Below are 16,721 nucleotides of genomic sequence, written 5' to 3' on the forward strand. Positions count from 1 at the left end.
TTAATCTTTTGACGTAAATATTGTGCATATCCATATTGTTCTTGGGTGGATGCTGTTTCTAATTTTGGGAGCTAGACGCACAGATTAATTTCCTTTCTAACAATCAACTGCTCTTGGGAATATAGTTGTGTACTGAATCTTAGTTCCAACAAAGAAGTTGGGCGCAAGTGATTTGTCAAATTGGTTTTGATTCCATCATATTTCACCATCAACCGAAAGCTGCATTCAAAATCGTGACCCAAGAAAGAATCTTGACAGAGTTTCGGGGTTCTTAATTTTATATATAATCGTATCCAGAACACCTCTTGCAAGATATGGATGGATCATAATCATGCTGCTAACCGCTGCATCCAAACTAACAATAAATAAGTAGTTATTTAATGAGAGGTGATAGAGGGCAGCACCAATGATAGAACTGCCCTTCTAATTGCTAAAGAGTATTATAATTATGGATGATAAATCAAAATCGTTGCCCTTGTATAGTTTGAAGAAGAATCTTCAAACTGCCAGATCAATTCATCACATGGGATGGTCAGATGCTGGCTTGCAATTTCAAATGAGAACAATGAATTGGATTTGATGCATGATTAAATAAAACAATATTATAATATTTGATAATTTTAAATCTCTATCTGTCCTGTGAGATATGGGTGAACTGAGATTAGAAAGACAAAAGGAAAAAGTGACAAGGGCATACACACGTGAACTGTGAAAATACCATATGGCAGCTGGATTCAGAATGTAGTTCTATGGAATTGGTTCTACATACTGAAAATGAAACTAGATGTCTTTTTTCATGCCAGAGATGAATTCTATTTTAAGGGTCATAGTGTTTTAGGAGCACTGGTCAATGAATCAATAAATAAAAAAGTTTTAGTTTATTGTTAATATTGCATTGAAAATAACATATTAATATACAAAATTATTAGATAGTGTTGAGTCTTGACCATAAACTGTCCATAGTTTCAATTAATATTTATATAATACATATTAAAATTTACAATGTAGAAATGAAATTAATAATACTTAATTATGTGTACACTTATTTTAATAAAATACGTAATTTAATTTACCTTTTTAGTATATTTATCTAAACTGTTTTCGCTAAAAATAAATATTTTTGATTTATTTTAATAAATAAATCTTATGCTGGGGGTTGAACAAATTTCTCGTATTGTAAATCTTATGCTGGGGGTTGAACAAATTTCTCGTATTGTCACTTATACTTTATAATAAAAACTTTATTTTAGTTAGTATTACATCTACATAGAAAAAGAGTGGCTTAGATTAGTATAATAAATCATTCCAACTAATTATATTTGGATAAACGTAAAGTTCAAGCAAAACCTTGGTTTCCTTTCAATTGATATCATGCATAAAACGCGAAAATTTTTTTTCCTGTTTGACCAAATTTAATTTGGTCGGGAACGCTTCGGAAACACTAAAATTGAAAGAATGTTCTGTAACAAAATGCCACCAGGAACCAGCTGTACCTTCCCGAATCCTATTCCCAATTTGCAGTAAAGAAGTGAATACTATATATGGATTATAGTATTTAATTTTATAATATACAGAGAATAACATATGAACTTCGACTAATTATTTATTTTGGCTTTGTGTAGTTGATTTTTTTTTCCTGCTTTCTTACAATACAGAGATTGCATATACAATCATCATTATTTTTAGTTCGATAATGGCACAGACCTCTTATAAATAGCCATGTGCCAAAAGATCCCGATTTATGGCTTATCCCGAGAGTTACAACTCACATTAAAAATTTTCCTACTATGACTTGCCATTCATTTGGATGCAAAGAAGAAAACAGTCAAGCATCAATGATCTAACCACTTGAAATTCGGAATAAGTACTAATATCTTACAAGTTACAAGCACCATTATCATGGACTCACATAATAGTATCTGAAAGCAGAACATTAAGTGTCGATGCCACATTTTGACTTGGTAATTGAAGTAACTTCAAAGATAATAGAACTTTCCCTGCCTAAAAGACATCGCCAACCTCAGTATTATAATAAAGTTAACCAATTTTTTTGGAGAATTCTATAGCTAGAATGAAAATAGCAAAGGTGAATCACAAGACAAAGTAATGTAGGTGGGATTGAAGAACACATAAAAGAGAGGCCAAACCACTAACTTGTCCCTATTTGGCTATTTCCCTAGTGATGTATGTCTTGTGCAATACTCCATTCAGTTTTTCGAATTTTACGGAAAAGAATAAATACAAATTTATTTTCCTCCTCTTGATTTCTTCATCCCGTTCCCACACACTATATGACATACATATACATATAATATAAATATATGATGTTTGAGAAAAGCAAGGAAACATCAGTCACCAACAGAATGGCCACTGGAGCATGTCAAATGATGTTTCAGTGTGTCTTTGAGGGAAGTATTTCATTGCATGACATGGAGATTGAGCGAAGGCCATACCACAAAAATTGTGGCTGTGCATTGCACAACTTGAATGATGGTATTTGCTCCAAAGCCTGTCCTCAGCAAAGATATGTTTCATTTAGCAAGAAAACTTCATGGACTGATTATTGCATGCATACAACAGCTTCCAAATTTTCTTCTCATCTATCTTTTCTTTCTAAAACAAGGCACTGACTAATAGGGAAGGTGCCTCTATGGCTCTGGCGAGTGAACCATACAGTTCTCTTAGAATGCTTAATGTGGTTACAAGAAAATCGTTAGAAAGTGAGAAGTTATTTTGTTTACTTCTGTTTTTCAAGGCCATTGACACTCTTCGTGGTAATAATTTGATAACACAATCAAGGAGGAAGTGCAGGAGTTCCTTCTTGCTACATTTTTCATTTTCTTAGTTGTATCTGTTTTGCTTTTTCTTTTGCCTTCTGGAATCACACGGCAATTACAGTAAAGTGTGAAGTGTAAACAATGCTGATGACTTCATTGGTCGGTGGAACATTATACACAAACCCAAAGAAGCACCTTTGTAATCTCTTTTAAGTTCATTCCACCAAATATTATTAGTGAGTAGTGATTTGTTACCGTTGTCTGTGACAGTCACAACTTAGGTTCCTTGCATTATCCAAAACATGAATACTAAAGGTCCAGAGAACCCATCCACTTGCTTGTCTGTGAAATTTCGTACAAAATGCTTTCAAATACTTAGATACAAAAGGACAAATAGTTTATCATTATATAGTCAGTGCAAGGTGTAAGTTGGAGTACAAGTGTCTCGCATCCATTAGAAGTAGAAAAGTTTAACACCATAAATGAGAAGAAACTTATAAACATGAACTTTGGTTTTGGATTTAAGTGTGGTGTCAAGTTCCCTTTGTGATTATGAAATACATGAGAAAAACAGTATCAAGCGGATAAATTATTTGTTGAAAAGCCAATATAAATATAAAAGGATAGAAATAAGTATATATGTTTATATAATATTTTAATATAAATTTTAGTTTTATTTTATGAATAAAAATATAATTTTAGGTAATTATAATTTTTATTTGTTCAATTAATTATTGATTAAAATTTATTAAAAATCATTAATTTTAATGAGTCTCACTTTTAAATTGAAAGATACAAATAGTTATTACAGTGATTTCTAATAAATTTCAGTTTATCTTTAAAAAAAAGGTTAAAAGTTATTATAAATATACTTTAAGAAGAATGAAGCGAATAAATTAAAATACCAATTGGAATAACATCTCACAAAATGCTACAAACAATTAAAATAAACTTATTTATCAAACACACACCGCTTATCGATGTGATGAAATAAGTTTATGAACTAATAAAAAAAAATTAGTAACTAACTTCAAATGCTTAGAACGTACTGTATTTTCAATCTTTGACAAACTATGTTTTCAACCATAAAGTCATTAAAAATGTTATAGAATTTATAAACCCAGGCTCTATAATTCGTAGTCGAGGGCCAAAAACGAAAAATCAATTTATGGGAATTTCCCAGCGATGACGCACAGCAAAACAACAGTGGCAGCCCTTCTAGCTAGAATCGACACATATATAAGACATCCCTTTGAAGCAGACTATATGTTAAAACATGTCTGTGTCGAAAAACCAAAATCAAATTAGTATGAACTATGAACAAGCCAATGGAAGAATGAACTTGTGTGGAACTAAACTCCTACAAGTGGCCAAAGGCTGCCTTGGAATAAACATTAGATATCCTCATTTCCCACACTACTAACTTTTGGCACCTAGAGGCGATTTTTCTTCGGGTTTCTCCGTGGAAACTAATACTATTTTCCTCTCTTTATTGCTTTCACAAACTAGACAAATTTAGGTTACATCATAATTTTTTTTGTGACAGATCATAAAGAAATTGTATTCACATTCACACCAAATAAATTTGTACAATTTTTATGCAACAAAGAAAGAAAAAAGAAATAAAAAAAGGGTTGTAAATTTTGAGTTAAGGTTTAATTTGGTCCATTAACTTTTTCTTTTCTTTCACTAATTGAATTTAAGTGGGCTTGTTGAATTCAACAAAGTGGGCTAACCTGTTAGGAACCCTCATTTTAGACCCAACCTTTAATTGTTGTTGTTTCTCTTTAAATTCCTTTTTTCTAACTACATTTCCTTTTTTTTTGTAACAAAATTACATCTTTCTGTACGTTTTTTGTGTGCCAATTTTTCCAAAATTACTCTGGTACTTGAGGCTGAATTTAACATTTAAGAATATAAAAAAATTATATATTTTTAGAACTAAATTTCAAAAGTGTGTAAAACCACTTCTGGAAATTACACATTTCCCGAAATTAATTTCCAAAAAAATCTTATATACTTCTGAAAATTAATTAAATTTTAGAAGCGTTAAAAATTGATTACTTCCAGAAATTAAATTCGGAAAGCGTGCGTGGTCACATTTCACTCTCCCCCTTTCTTCTTTCATTTCGGAACCTCACTCTATAAATGGCTTCAAGATCTTGACTTACAAGCTATATATAGAGAGAGAGAGAGAGAGAGATCATGTTGGGAAGACGATCACGGAGGCTGTGGTTAGATGGTTCGCTTCCCATCGGATTCTAAAGATTGATTCTCTGAACTGACTTTTCTATAACATTGAGAATTTTACTGCAGATGTAAGTGTGAAGTTGCTTTCATAATTTATAGTGATAGTTCCTTTGTGTGCGCAGAAGCTTGTATGCCATGTGATCTTGTGAGGGCAAAATATAGATGGCGTTAGGTATTTTCAGTGTTATTTTCTAGTTAAAATTATAGTTTTTTTATTATAATATTGATATAAATTTTTTTTTTATGATTTATGTTTGGCGCAAAGTCTAACCATTCATCTTTTTTAGTTATATTTTTTTAAGCTCAATTTTATTTGGATCAATAGCATATTATATTATTAATCAAAATTAGGGTTTCATTGTAATTATATTAAATAAATATGTATTTTGTGCAATGTATATGGATGGGTAGGTTTAAATTAAATTTCAATAGTTAAAAATAGTATTTAATAATTTAAATTACTTATTCTAAATTCTAAAAAAATATATATTAAAATTATTTATTGGTTATAAATTTTAAATACATAACAAAAAACATATTTATAATTATTATAAAGAGAATGATCTTAGTGTCATCTTTCTTTTAGATATTTTTATCATCAATTATTATAGATCATTACAATATTTTGTTTTAAATTCTAATAATAATTACATCTTTTAAAACAAGTTCCATCTAACTTTCAAATTCCAGTGGAGTATTTTTTTTTTTCCACTATATAATGTGGATTCTAAATGTAGCATTAATTGAAATAAAAAAATGCTTAGGCAGAAGAGGATGGTGCATGCAGCAGCGGCATGGATTGCGGGGCCCACAGGGGGTGATGGTTAGTAAGATAAGCCATGTGTACGAACCTGATTCAGTCCTACTTTAAAAATCTTGGAAGAGAGAAGTGGTCCATGAATCCTGGGCGCGACACGTGTCGGTCGTGGGTGCTAAGGTCGCTGTCGGGTTGGGTAGTGGCCAGCCCAAGTTGAGGAACGCCAACGTTGTGGGCCTGAGTCACTGCCACTAGCGCAGCCTCTCATACGTCGTTTTGGGTTTTTGGGTCCCCTGATACTGTCACCCATTCTTCTAGTACCATAAACAAAACACACACTCTGTTTTTTTTTTTTTACAACCTAAGAAAACGATGCCTAGCTGCTCAGTGTTTTTCGATTCAATAGCATGGATGGAAACTGGAAACGCAACTTGTCACTTCAAAGCATCGAAAGATTTCCCAAAGCGCTGAAAGTAAATCCCTGCCTCTGCCTAGCATGGAAACTGCTCAGTGTACAATTATCAAATTAATATATTGATGTTCTAGATAGTCAGTCTTTAACCTTAACTGTGAAAATTCATCCCAGAATATTTATTAATATATTGATTAATTTCATTGATGTTAGTATTTATAATTGTACAAATTAATAGTTCTAATATTTGATAGTGAAAATAAGATGTCTTGACGTTGGAAGAAAAAAGTGTTTTTGTATAGAAATACATATTAACGCTCAAATTCTATTTCAATAGAGTTATAGTTAAGGGATGAAAATATAATGTACCTCTTCAATTTGAGCTGATTTGATGGGAAAATAGTCATCAAGTGTTGAGTTTGATTTATGAATAACTTAATACATATTTAGATTAAAGTTTAAAATCACAAGTTTGAATTAAAAGAATGTAGTAAACTTAAATTTGGTATAAAAAATGAATTTAGTATAATGTCATTTATGTTTGTTTTTTTTTTAAAATTCATTTTATGGAATCCGATAGCATTACATGAGAGTTTATGAAATAACAACATTAGTGAAATTTTTTGTCAAAGTCCAACTCAATTATAACTTGGTTTGTGACTATTAAAACCTAGATGGGAACATGAAATTTAAAATCTAGGATTGTGATATATTTAGCTTTTAGTATGATATGTGAGAATGTAACCCAATGATTGGTGTATTGGTCTAAAATTCCATTGCTCTGGTGAACGATTTATTTAGCATAGAACTTGTGTTGGATTTTTATTATATATAAAAAAAATATTAAATCAATGATAATTATATATAATAAGTAAGATTACTCTATGACTTAATGGTTAAAAAGCACATGTGATCTCTAACCTAAAATAAAAAAAAAATATTACATCTATTTTGTAGGCTTAGGACTTTTGGAGTCTGAACTCTCTGAGATATATCATTTTGAGAAGTTTTTCTCAATTCAAGAACTCTAAGTCTATTATAGGGATCAGCACCAACTTTATCCAATGAAATTGATTTGAATAATTTATTCTATCATTTATTATATTCATCACTTCTCTTTCTTCTTGAAATGCACAAGCAAGATCTCTCTTTTTCAAAAAATAAAATAAAAATAAAGATACCATTCTGATCCCCTCCCCTCTTATTCATTTTCTAAAACCTTTTAACAGGAAAAGGAAACACATATCAACGCACTGTTTATTCTTAATCTTTATGGAAACGACAATTTGTTTGGCAAACTGAGTACCGTGTTGACACAGTGTGAATTAAAAAAAAAAAAAGAAACAAGAGTGAATGCATTATTTTATAGGTGTAATTAAATAATAATGTCATGTAGCAGTGTAGCTGCCTCCCACATCATGGATTAATTTATGATTTATCTATCCATCCATCCTTTGTCTTTTATTATTTATTATTTATAATCTCCAATGAGCACTCACCACAAATCCCTCCACGTTATCACCGATCCCACCGTTGGATCTCGATCCCTGCGTCAACCTGTCCAAAAAGTCTTTCCTTAAAAAGTGCTTTTCCAAACTTCTTCTTCCCTTCTTCCCTTCTCTCTCTCACTCCCCCACTCATCTCCTGCAACAACAAACAAACAAACACCACCAACAACAACCACTCCTCTTCTTTTTCACCCTCGAATCCACGCTTCCTTTACACCGCGTTTGGATCTCCGTTAAACAAAACCATTAAAATGTAGCGAGAGAAAAACAAAACCGCAAAAGAAAATCAGTTAATTTATTAATTTTATTTTTTTATGGCTTTCCACGACCATCTCCAGCACGAAATAGCGTTCCAGCGTTTCACGGAGGAGCAAGAGTTGACCGAGAACAGAGACATGCAGCAGAGGCTCCCACCTCCGACATGGCTCAACAACGTTAACGCGCGTCAACAGAATTTCCTCGACACCGAGAAGAGCGTGGATCGGAACAACCGAAGCGAGAGCAATTGCGAATCCGAGGATTTGAGGGAATACAAAGCGGACATTCTAGGTCACCCTCTCTACGATCAACTGTTGTCGGCGCACGTCTCGTGCCTCAGAATCGCCACGCCGGTGGACCAGCTTCCTAGGATCGATGCGCAGCTTCAGCAGTCGCAGCGCGTGGTTGAAAAGTACTCTGCACTTGCACACAACGGGGTCGTCGATGAGAAGGAGCTTGATCAGTTCATGGTTTGTTTGCTTCTTTGTTTTTCTTTCTTTCTCTCATTCTTAAATTAAATAAACCCTCTCTTTTGTTGTACTTCAATTCCTTCTGTTTTCTTGTCCCTCTACTTTAACCCACTTCCTAGGAGTACTACTACTACTTCCTAGAATCTTAATTTAATTCAATTAAGTCCACCTGTCTTTGATTTCTTCCTTTCTTTGCTGTTAACCTCTCTTCGGAAGAAATCATTGGGTCTAGTCTTAGACATAAGAGGACTTGAATGATTAAGAAAAAAAAAACAAAGAAAGAAAAGATTAAAAGTTTGATCTTATCTATTAATAAAAATTAACTTTCTAATAATAAATTAATATTTGTTGATAAAATAATATATTCTCACAAAACAAAGTTTTCAGTTAATCTCTGTATGATATATTTAATTTTATAAATTTACGAAAAAAGAGTTTTATATGTCATATAAAGATTAATTGAAATTATGATGATTTTGGATGACCTAATACTTTATAAAAAAAATCTGGTTTTGGGAATCATTTTGGCTGTTTTGTCGATCCTTGATTCATTAACCAATTTTTTTTTTTGTCATGCTGCTTGTTAAATCATAAAATCATGTCAAAATGAATTTGTTTTTTGAAGATTTTGTGGACTAGATAGCACATATACAGAATTCAGAAAATGAAGAATAATAATGATGATAATGGGAGTGATGGTTTTGTAACTTTATTTTTTGGATGGACGGTAGTACGAGGCATTAATTTGGTGAATCTGATTTGTCATGGAGTGGCTCCGCTTGAGGGTTCTCATGCTGCTGCTTCCTACAATAACCTTTAGGAGTGCTTTATGGAATCTTTTTTCGTTAAATGCTGTCATGATCTTCCCCACTTGTTCACTTCTCTTTTTTCTTTCCCCTTTTTGCTGAAACTTTGATGGTTCAGTTCTTGCAATTCTTACTTCCTCATTAATGTACGTTTCTGGCTCTACCATAATGGGAGGATACGGAACTTGGTGATTCTGTACGTATCAACTGGTCATACTATTTGTCCTGTAGTGTATGGTAGAATCTATATTAAATGCATGAATCAACTGCTACTATTAATCAAGTTAACATTGATTCTGAATTAATAGCCACTTTACATATAATGATTGGAGTACTGAATCACTATAACATTTTGTGTTAACTTTGTAGGGACATTTATTTAAGTTTGGAATCTTGGGGTTTATTTACACTAGTATTTATATATAGTCCTTCTCAGTTCTTGTCGTTTCAAGAATAATTAATGAATGTGATTTTAGTTGTTAATGTGAAGAGCTTGTTTTTGATGAGTTATGCTAGTATTTTGTTTGTTGCAGACCCATTATGTTCTGTTGCTCTGTGCCTTTAAAGAACAACTGCAGCAGCATGTCCGTGTTCATGCCATGGAGGCAGTGATGGCTTGTTGGGATCTGGAGCAATCTCTGCAAAGCTTGACAGGTAAATTTTCAGCGTTATAAAGGTCTTTTTGCTTCGCTAGATACCGTGTCTTTTGTACTCATTATTGGGTCTGCAAACAAAGACAAGGAGAGAGAGAAAGAATTGATGGAATAGAAAAAGGAAATAAAAGAATGAATTGGAGACCACACACTCCACCGTTCTCATCTAAAACTTGCCTCTCACTGGTTCTCTCCATGGAATAGAAAAAATATAAACGATACATCCAAAGGAAGAGAGATAGAGAAAAAAAAACTTGATAAGTGATTTAATAGGAAAGAAAGAGAGAAAGAAGACATTGAGGAGAAAATGATATGGAAGAAAAAATAAATAATGTTTATAAGAGTTGAACGAAACAACAAGGACAAGTAGTTAGTGTGGAGTGTACACTTCAACTTGTTATAAAATAAATAAATTATTTTGTTAATTTTGTTTACACAATATGTTATTATTTTCTCAATTTTTTTTATTAAATATGAGTTTAATCATACTTAATCTTTTTTTTAAAGATTATACTTAATCCTTAAAGTGGCATCTGGGATAGAAAGTATATATTTTATTCTAATTGATCTGGTGTGAAAGTGAAATGACGAAAAAAACAAGGAGATTTATTGTATTATCACTTTTTTAAATATCATATTTTATTTTTATCAAAATATATTTTTCCATTTGGTTCATATAAAATATTTTAAACTATAATTAAGAATAATTATAAATAAGAGTTTTAAACGATTTTAAATACAAATAAATATTAAGGAAAACAACAAAATAGATATACCCACAGTTAATTATTCCTAGAAAAAATTTCTAAAATTATTAATAATTTAAAATATTTCATTAAATTTACTTCCGCGAAAATTATAACTCAAATTTGATGTTTAAACCAAAAAGATAAACAGTTAAAATAAATCTAACAAGCAATAAAAAAATTAGAAAAATCTAATAAAATTCTTCACCAATTATTCGTACGACTCATTTTTTATGTAAATTTTATTATATTTATAATTTTTTTGCTTGAATATCAATTGAGATTATGATTTTCATCCAGATAAATCTAATGTGACAAGTTTTAATTTTTGAATTCATAAAAAGAGGTTCAAATCAGTGAAATTAAGTCTCAGAATAAAACATGATTACTATTCTGGAAAAACCAAATTGATGCAAATTTAAAAGATAAAGGCCAAAAGTATAATTTACCATTTTTTTCTAGTAATAGAATATAATTATATTAGAGAAAATCATTTTTAATGAATAATAACCTATCACGGTACGTTAATTACAGAGTTATTAATTATATTTAATGAAAAAATCTCTCTTTAATACGATTATATATCATATTATTTGGTGTAAAAAAAAATCACATTTCTCATTTATTAACAAACATTGTAAACATAAAGTGCCCCGCTGTTAAGAGTAGTTAGTAATGGAAATTAGACAGACTAATAGAAAAGTGAAGAGAGAGGAGACGAAGAAACAAGGTTGAGGGCTTGAGGCTGCCTTTACTCAAATCCCAAATCCCAATGTGCAGGGTCTTGACGAGGCTAGAATAATATAGGTGATAGTAAACTAAAGGAATAACGAGTGGGTAAAATCAATCGAGAGAAAAATACAAAACCCAATAAAGAAATAGCATATGTTAATCTTTGGCAAAAAGAAAAACTAAAGGAATAATAATTTGACGAATTAGAATGTTCTCATTCCTCCCACTCATGAGTGGGACTAGTGGGACTGTGGATGATATTTTTTCTTGTTCATAATATCAGTGTTTAAAATTAAAACTGTTTTTACATAAGTAAAAGTAAGAAGAATAATAAAAATATTAAACTATAATAAACACTTTAATATTAACCTTTTACTTTTAGTTGTTCAATTTTAAAAAAATATGTTGGTAAGATTGAATAATATTTTATTCATTATATTAACATGAGTATTGTCGTTGAATTCATTTTTCCTTCACATTCCCATGTCTAACATAACATCCAAAGCCTTGATTGGAAATTGATAAAACCAGTTACCAACTTCTAGAAACAATGTATACAATTTTTGCTATAACTGGAGGCTGAAAATAGAGCCTATTAATAGTTTCATCGCATGAATAAAATCACCTGTCCTCTTCCTATATTTTCTTTGCCCTCGAAATAAATAAAAAATCGTCGGTGGAAAAAAAGCTAATAAATAAGAGTGAGAAGAAAAGAGAATATTTTTAACCACATGTTAATTCTTAATAATTAAGAGAACAAGGAAAGAGACTAGACACAACCGGCCGGCAACACGTGGCTTCAATCCTTCTTCATATACAAGGGCCTTTCAATGTAATGGAAGGAGAGAATCTCACAACTGGTGCTTCCAAGTTTTATTCATTAAATAATCATACACATTAGTAATTAGTAGCTTACAGTTAACACTATTTTTTGTAATTAATAATGTGATTGGATACATAAATGGTATATGCAGTAATTATTATTAAAGGAAGTACTCCATCCGTTTCAAAAGAGTTGGGAAAAGTTAATAAGCATCCATAAAAGTATTCTTCACCAAGTGGAATAGGAAAAACAATAATAGAGTTGAGCTTAAATTCTCTTACAAATATTTAATAATTTTTAAATTCTTGTGTAAAACCTTAAAGACAGTTCACCCTCATTAATAATCATGAGTCTGCTTTCCTTGGAATTGCACCCTTCTCTTGGCAGATTGTTGTTTGCTCTGGTTCAGTTATGGGAACTGAGACAGTGTACTGAATGCTGGGTTTTCATTAGTATCATCTTTACCGTTTATCTATATAATATTAATCTTTTGATCAGTTCTCAAATTAACCTTATGACTATTGCATGTCTCAATTCTCATGCTCCACTTAGGAAAGTACGTAGTTGCTTTGCGCAACCCTCTTAACTGGATGTTGCTGCTATTAATTAGTGAATTTGAATCTGATGGAACTATAGAGCTTATAGTGTTGTAAAATCTTTCAATGTATAGTCCATTAATTACGTACAAAATGTTCTGAAACTATAAATATGTTGCATGCATGCATGGACATTTGTTGTATTAATTGTTCTTTAGAAAAGACAAATAAATGGGGGTGATTATATATATGCATAATAATTAGAAGAAGAATGAAAGCATGCATGCATGCACGATGATGCATGTGGTATGTGCAGGTGTATCTCCTGGTGAAGGAACGGGTGCAACAATGTCAGACGATGAAGATGACCAGGCAGAGAGCAATGCCAACTTATACGAAGGAAGCCTTGATGGCGGCGAAACTCTTGGATTTGGTCCTCTTGTCCCCACTGAAAGTGAAAGATCTTTGATGGAAAGAGTCAGGCATGAGTTGAAGCATGAACTAAAACAGGTAACTAATAAATTAGGTATAATTAAGGCTATGTTGGACTTTAACTTTTTCAAAAGCAGGAAAAAGAGGAAGCAAGGAATGGAGAAAGAGAGAAGAGAAACAATTTTTTTTTCAAAAGCTCATTCGTTTGTTATTTTTAGAAAATTACTTTTTTCTTCTTTTACAAATCAAGTTACTTAACCTTTTAAACTTTTCAGAAAATGTGTTTGATCCAATTTTTTCTTAAAAAGAGATGTCTAAGAAAGTTAAACACTACTTAAAATAACCAGATCTTGTTTTTTTCCCTTTTCTGTTTTCCTCAATTATAAGTGACATATATAATTAAAAAGTAACACTCTTTTTTTCCTCATCTGTCACTTTTAATTGAGAGAACAAGGAATATAGATACAAGTGATTTGGCTACGCATTGATAAATATCACAATGGCACAAGTTGAATCATTTTTACATACCTTATTTCTATCTTTCAGGGTTACAAGGAGAAGATTGTGGACATAAGAGAAGAAATTCTAAGAAAGAGACGAGCGGGGAAGCTTCCAGGGGACACCACATCCCTTTTGAAAGCTTGGTGGCAATCACATTCTAAATGGCCTTACCCCACTGTAAGTTTAGACATATGAATTAGTAGTATATGATATTATATACACACATACATATACTTTTCTGGGCATGATCGAGTCTCTATATATATATACCCATACATTTACTTTGGTTAATTTAAACATGTGAACATTGTTTGTTTTAGGAGGAAGACAAGGCTAGATTGGTGCAGGAAACAGGGTTGCAATTAAAGCAGATAAATAATTGGTTCATAAATCAAAGGAAAAGGAACTGGCATACAAATAACCCCTCATCCTCTAGCAACTCCAAAAGCAAGCGCAAGAGGTAGGTTAATTGTCACTTCTTTCTTCCAAACAATATATATTATTATTGTGGCTTAATGTTTGACAAACCATCCTCAAGATGCATTTTATGGCTTAATTAATTTTGATATACTCTAATGTTAAGTTTTTCTTGTACTATCCTAACATGACGGCTCATTTAATGAGTTTGACTATGTTAACAATATTATTAAATGTTGAACTCATTAAATAAAGCGGTACCATATCACGAAATAAAATAAATTTTTAAATATCATTTATTTAACCAATTTGTCTAGTGGCTTTCATATATATTGACTAACTGATTTATTTAACACTATATAACTATTAGGTATTATCTAGAATTGTAATATGAGTCGTCATCCATGCACCAACCGACTCGTCAGTTAGATTGATAAACTTTAGACTCACTTTTTTTATTATTATTAAAATGAGTCGGCTCATTTAACCAGCTTATTAGTACATTGATTTGAGTTGGGTTTAGCGAATTGGCTTAATTAACTTCTTCTTTTTATATATATATATATTTCTTTAAATCACTTAATTAGAACCATTTTATAAAAAATGAGGGTATTGGGTGAGAGTTGGAAAATTATTTATATTACTATGTTGTTATTTTTTATTTTATTGCACTTTTAAATTTGTTAAATCTTTTTATTATGTACCCTTTTTCTATTTTTCCTTAAATTTTTTGTATTCTTTTAAAAAAAATTAAGTGAACGAACTCTAACCCACCAATTCACAATGGGTCAACTAATGTTATGTTTCTTTTAAAAGTGAAACAAGTCGAGTTAACTCAGTTTTTCTCAACATGTGATGAATAAGTTGACTTACTTTGACACTTCTAACATTTTCATCAATTTTAAAAATATATGATGAGAGGAAGTAATAAGTTGTGAGTGAAGATACACTCTACGTGAATCGGACTAATTGCATAAATAAAAAAATTGAAAGCAAATTGTTTATAAAATAAAATTTGATGGCTCTAAAAAGTTCCTAATCTTTTATGACTACATCTGATTGAAATCTTGGGATGGTAGTAGTGCAGGAGAAGCCAGTAACCAGAGCTTCATGTGAACGGTCGCATATTTTGAACAAAAATTATTGGTATTGTTCTCCCTTTTAATGCATGCTCGTGGGATTCATAGATCTTACGGTCCAGCGTGAACGTGATGGATTCTGGATGAAAAAGGGAAATTCATGATATATAAAACCACTGTATTGGTTGAATTACAGAAAATTATCCCTGGTATTGTTGTATATGAGGCTGCTGCATGCCGCTTGATATCTGATATTGATGCAGTCGCATTCTATTCGATTTAATGGGTAGCATGCTGATATTATTCTGCTTATTTAAAAATATTATGGATCCAATTAGTATAACTCAGTGGATAATGCATCTAACTTGTTGGAATTGGACCTGAATTTGATCGAGCATATTCTTGATGAAAGACTAAGAGCTTTAAGTAAAATTAAATTTCAAACTAATAATCAAAATTTGTTGGGATACATTGAAATCGTGTTGAGAAGTCAAACGTCCATCCTAATTAATGTGGTTATATAAAAAATGGAGGAATAAATTAATCTTTAAAAGTTTGAATTCTTATTATTAGAAGAACAACTATCATGAATATCCCAAGTAGTCCTACTAGTATCCACCTGCATGTAGTACAAATTCGTCGGTTTTGTTTCTTAATTAGACAAAATTATTAAGTTCTTGGGATAATTAACAGCTGTAGTTTAAGTTTTTTTTTTTTTTGGGATCATCATGAAACTAGTGTGAACTATCTATTAACGACTTTGCTGATAAACCTTTAACGGTGGAACAACTCGAGGGTTGTGGCCTTACAGTCATATGTATATGGAATAGACTAAACTCTTGTGAATTAAATGGGAGAATATGGATCATATTACTTTGGTGATACTGCGCTTTGCCGATACTTGATGAAAAACGAGTGTATTATACAGCAAAAACACGACAACTGTGCTTTATATATATATAGTTTTTTTAGTATTTTGATCACGAGCCCAATGTAGTAGAAAATTTTGTAAATCTTTTTTGCCAAACCTATGTGTACCATTTCACGTGCAAATATATGGAGTGTAATACAACTCAAATAGATTTTTTTTTTTTGGTGGCACCTTGCTCTAACCGAATAAAAAATTGCCAAACCAGTCTTTATTTTGGCAATATTCCCTGAAGAGATGAAAAAGAGTCTACTTCATATTCACACGCTTGGCAAGAATCATTAACACTATTCTTCTAGCATTAGTCAGAACCTTCTCATGCACATGACTGAGCTTCCAAAAGAAGCTCCTAATCCTCTTTGGACCAGCCCATCTATGCACCAGCTTAACTAACTTCACTTCTGGAATAGATTGGAAATTACATGCCATACCACTTCATACAAGCCAAATAGATTGATGAAGTATGACCAAAATTGTTATTAGTCAATAAACACATTTTATTTTCGAGTGTAAGTACATATATGTAGATATTTTTTAATTTCTTTCTTTGAACCTCAATCTACAGTAGTAATGATACTAATTTATATTGAAATACTCCTCGGAAATATAATATACTCAGAAAATATCAACAACACG

At 31.4% G+C, this 16,721-nt stretch overlaps 1 protein-coding gene across 3 annotated transcripts; it reads left to right on the top strand.

Moving 5' to 3' along the window:
- Positions 1 to 7,609: 7,609 nt before the first annotated feature.
- LOC100781997 (homeobox protein knotted-1-like LET12) lies at positions 7,610 to 15,477 on the top strand. 3 transcript variants are annotated; one of them, XM_003549656.5, is made up of 6 exons: positions 7,610 to 8,432; positions 9,772 to 9,892; positions 13,045 to 13,238; positions 13,707 to 13,838; positions 13,982 to 14,121; positions 15,161 to 15,477. In XM_003549656.5, exons 1-6 carry the CDS (start codon positions 8,019 to 8,021, stop codon positions 15,192 to 15,194), a joined length of 1,035 nt encoding a protein of 344 aa, XP_003549704.1. In that variant the 5' UTR covers positions 7,610 to 8,018; the 3' UTR covers positions 15,195 to 15,477. The 3 variants fall into 3 exon arrangements, with proteins under 3 accessions (XP_003549704.1, XP_006600707.1, XP_006600708.1); XM_006600644.4 differs by having other exon boundaries at positions 7,751 to 8,432; positions 15,158 to 15,477; XM_006600645.4 differs by having other exon boundaries at positions 7,751 to 8,432; positions 15,166 to 15,477.
- Positions 15,478 to 16,721: the final 1,244 nt, after the last annotated feature.

This window comes from Glycine max, chromosome 17 (genome assembly GCF_000004515.6).
Source record: "Glycine max cultivar Williams 82 chromosome 17, Glycine_max_v4.0, whole genome shotgun sequence".
Taxonomy (NCBI): Eukaryota; Viridiplantae; Streptophyta; class Magnoliopsida; order Fabales; family Fabaceae; genus Glycine; species Glycine max.

Excerpts from the sequence above, each read along its gene's own strand:
- LOC100781997 (XM_006600644.4), top strand. The coding sequence starts at position 8,019 with ATGGCTTTCCACGACCATCTCCAGCACGAAATAGCGTTCCAGCGTTTC. Across the intron at positions 8,433-9,771 it reads AGGAGCTTGATCAGTTCATG|ACCCATTATGTTCTGTTGCT; the intron begins GTTTGTTTGCTT and ends TGTTTGTTGCAG. Across the intron at positions 14,122-15,157 it reads TCCAAAAGCAAGCGCAAGAG|TAGTGCAGGAGAAGCCAGTA; the intron begins GTAGGTTAATTG and ends TTGGGATGGTAG.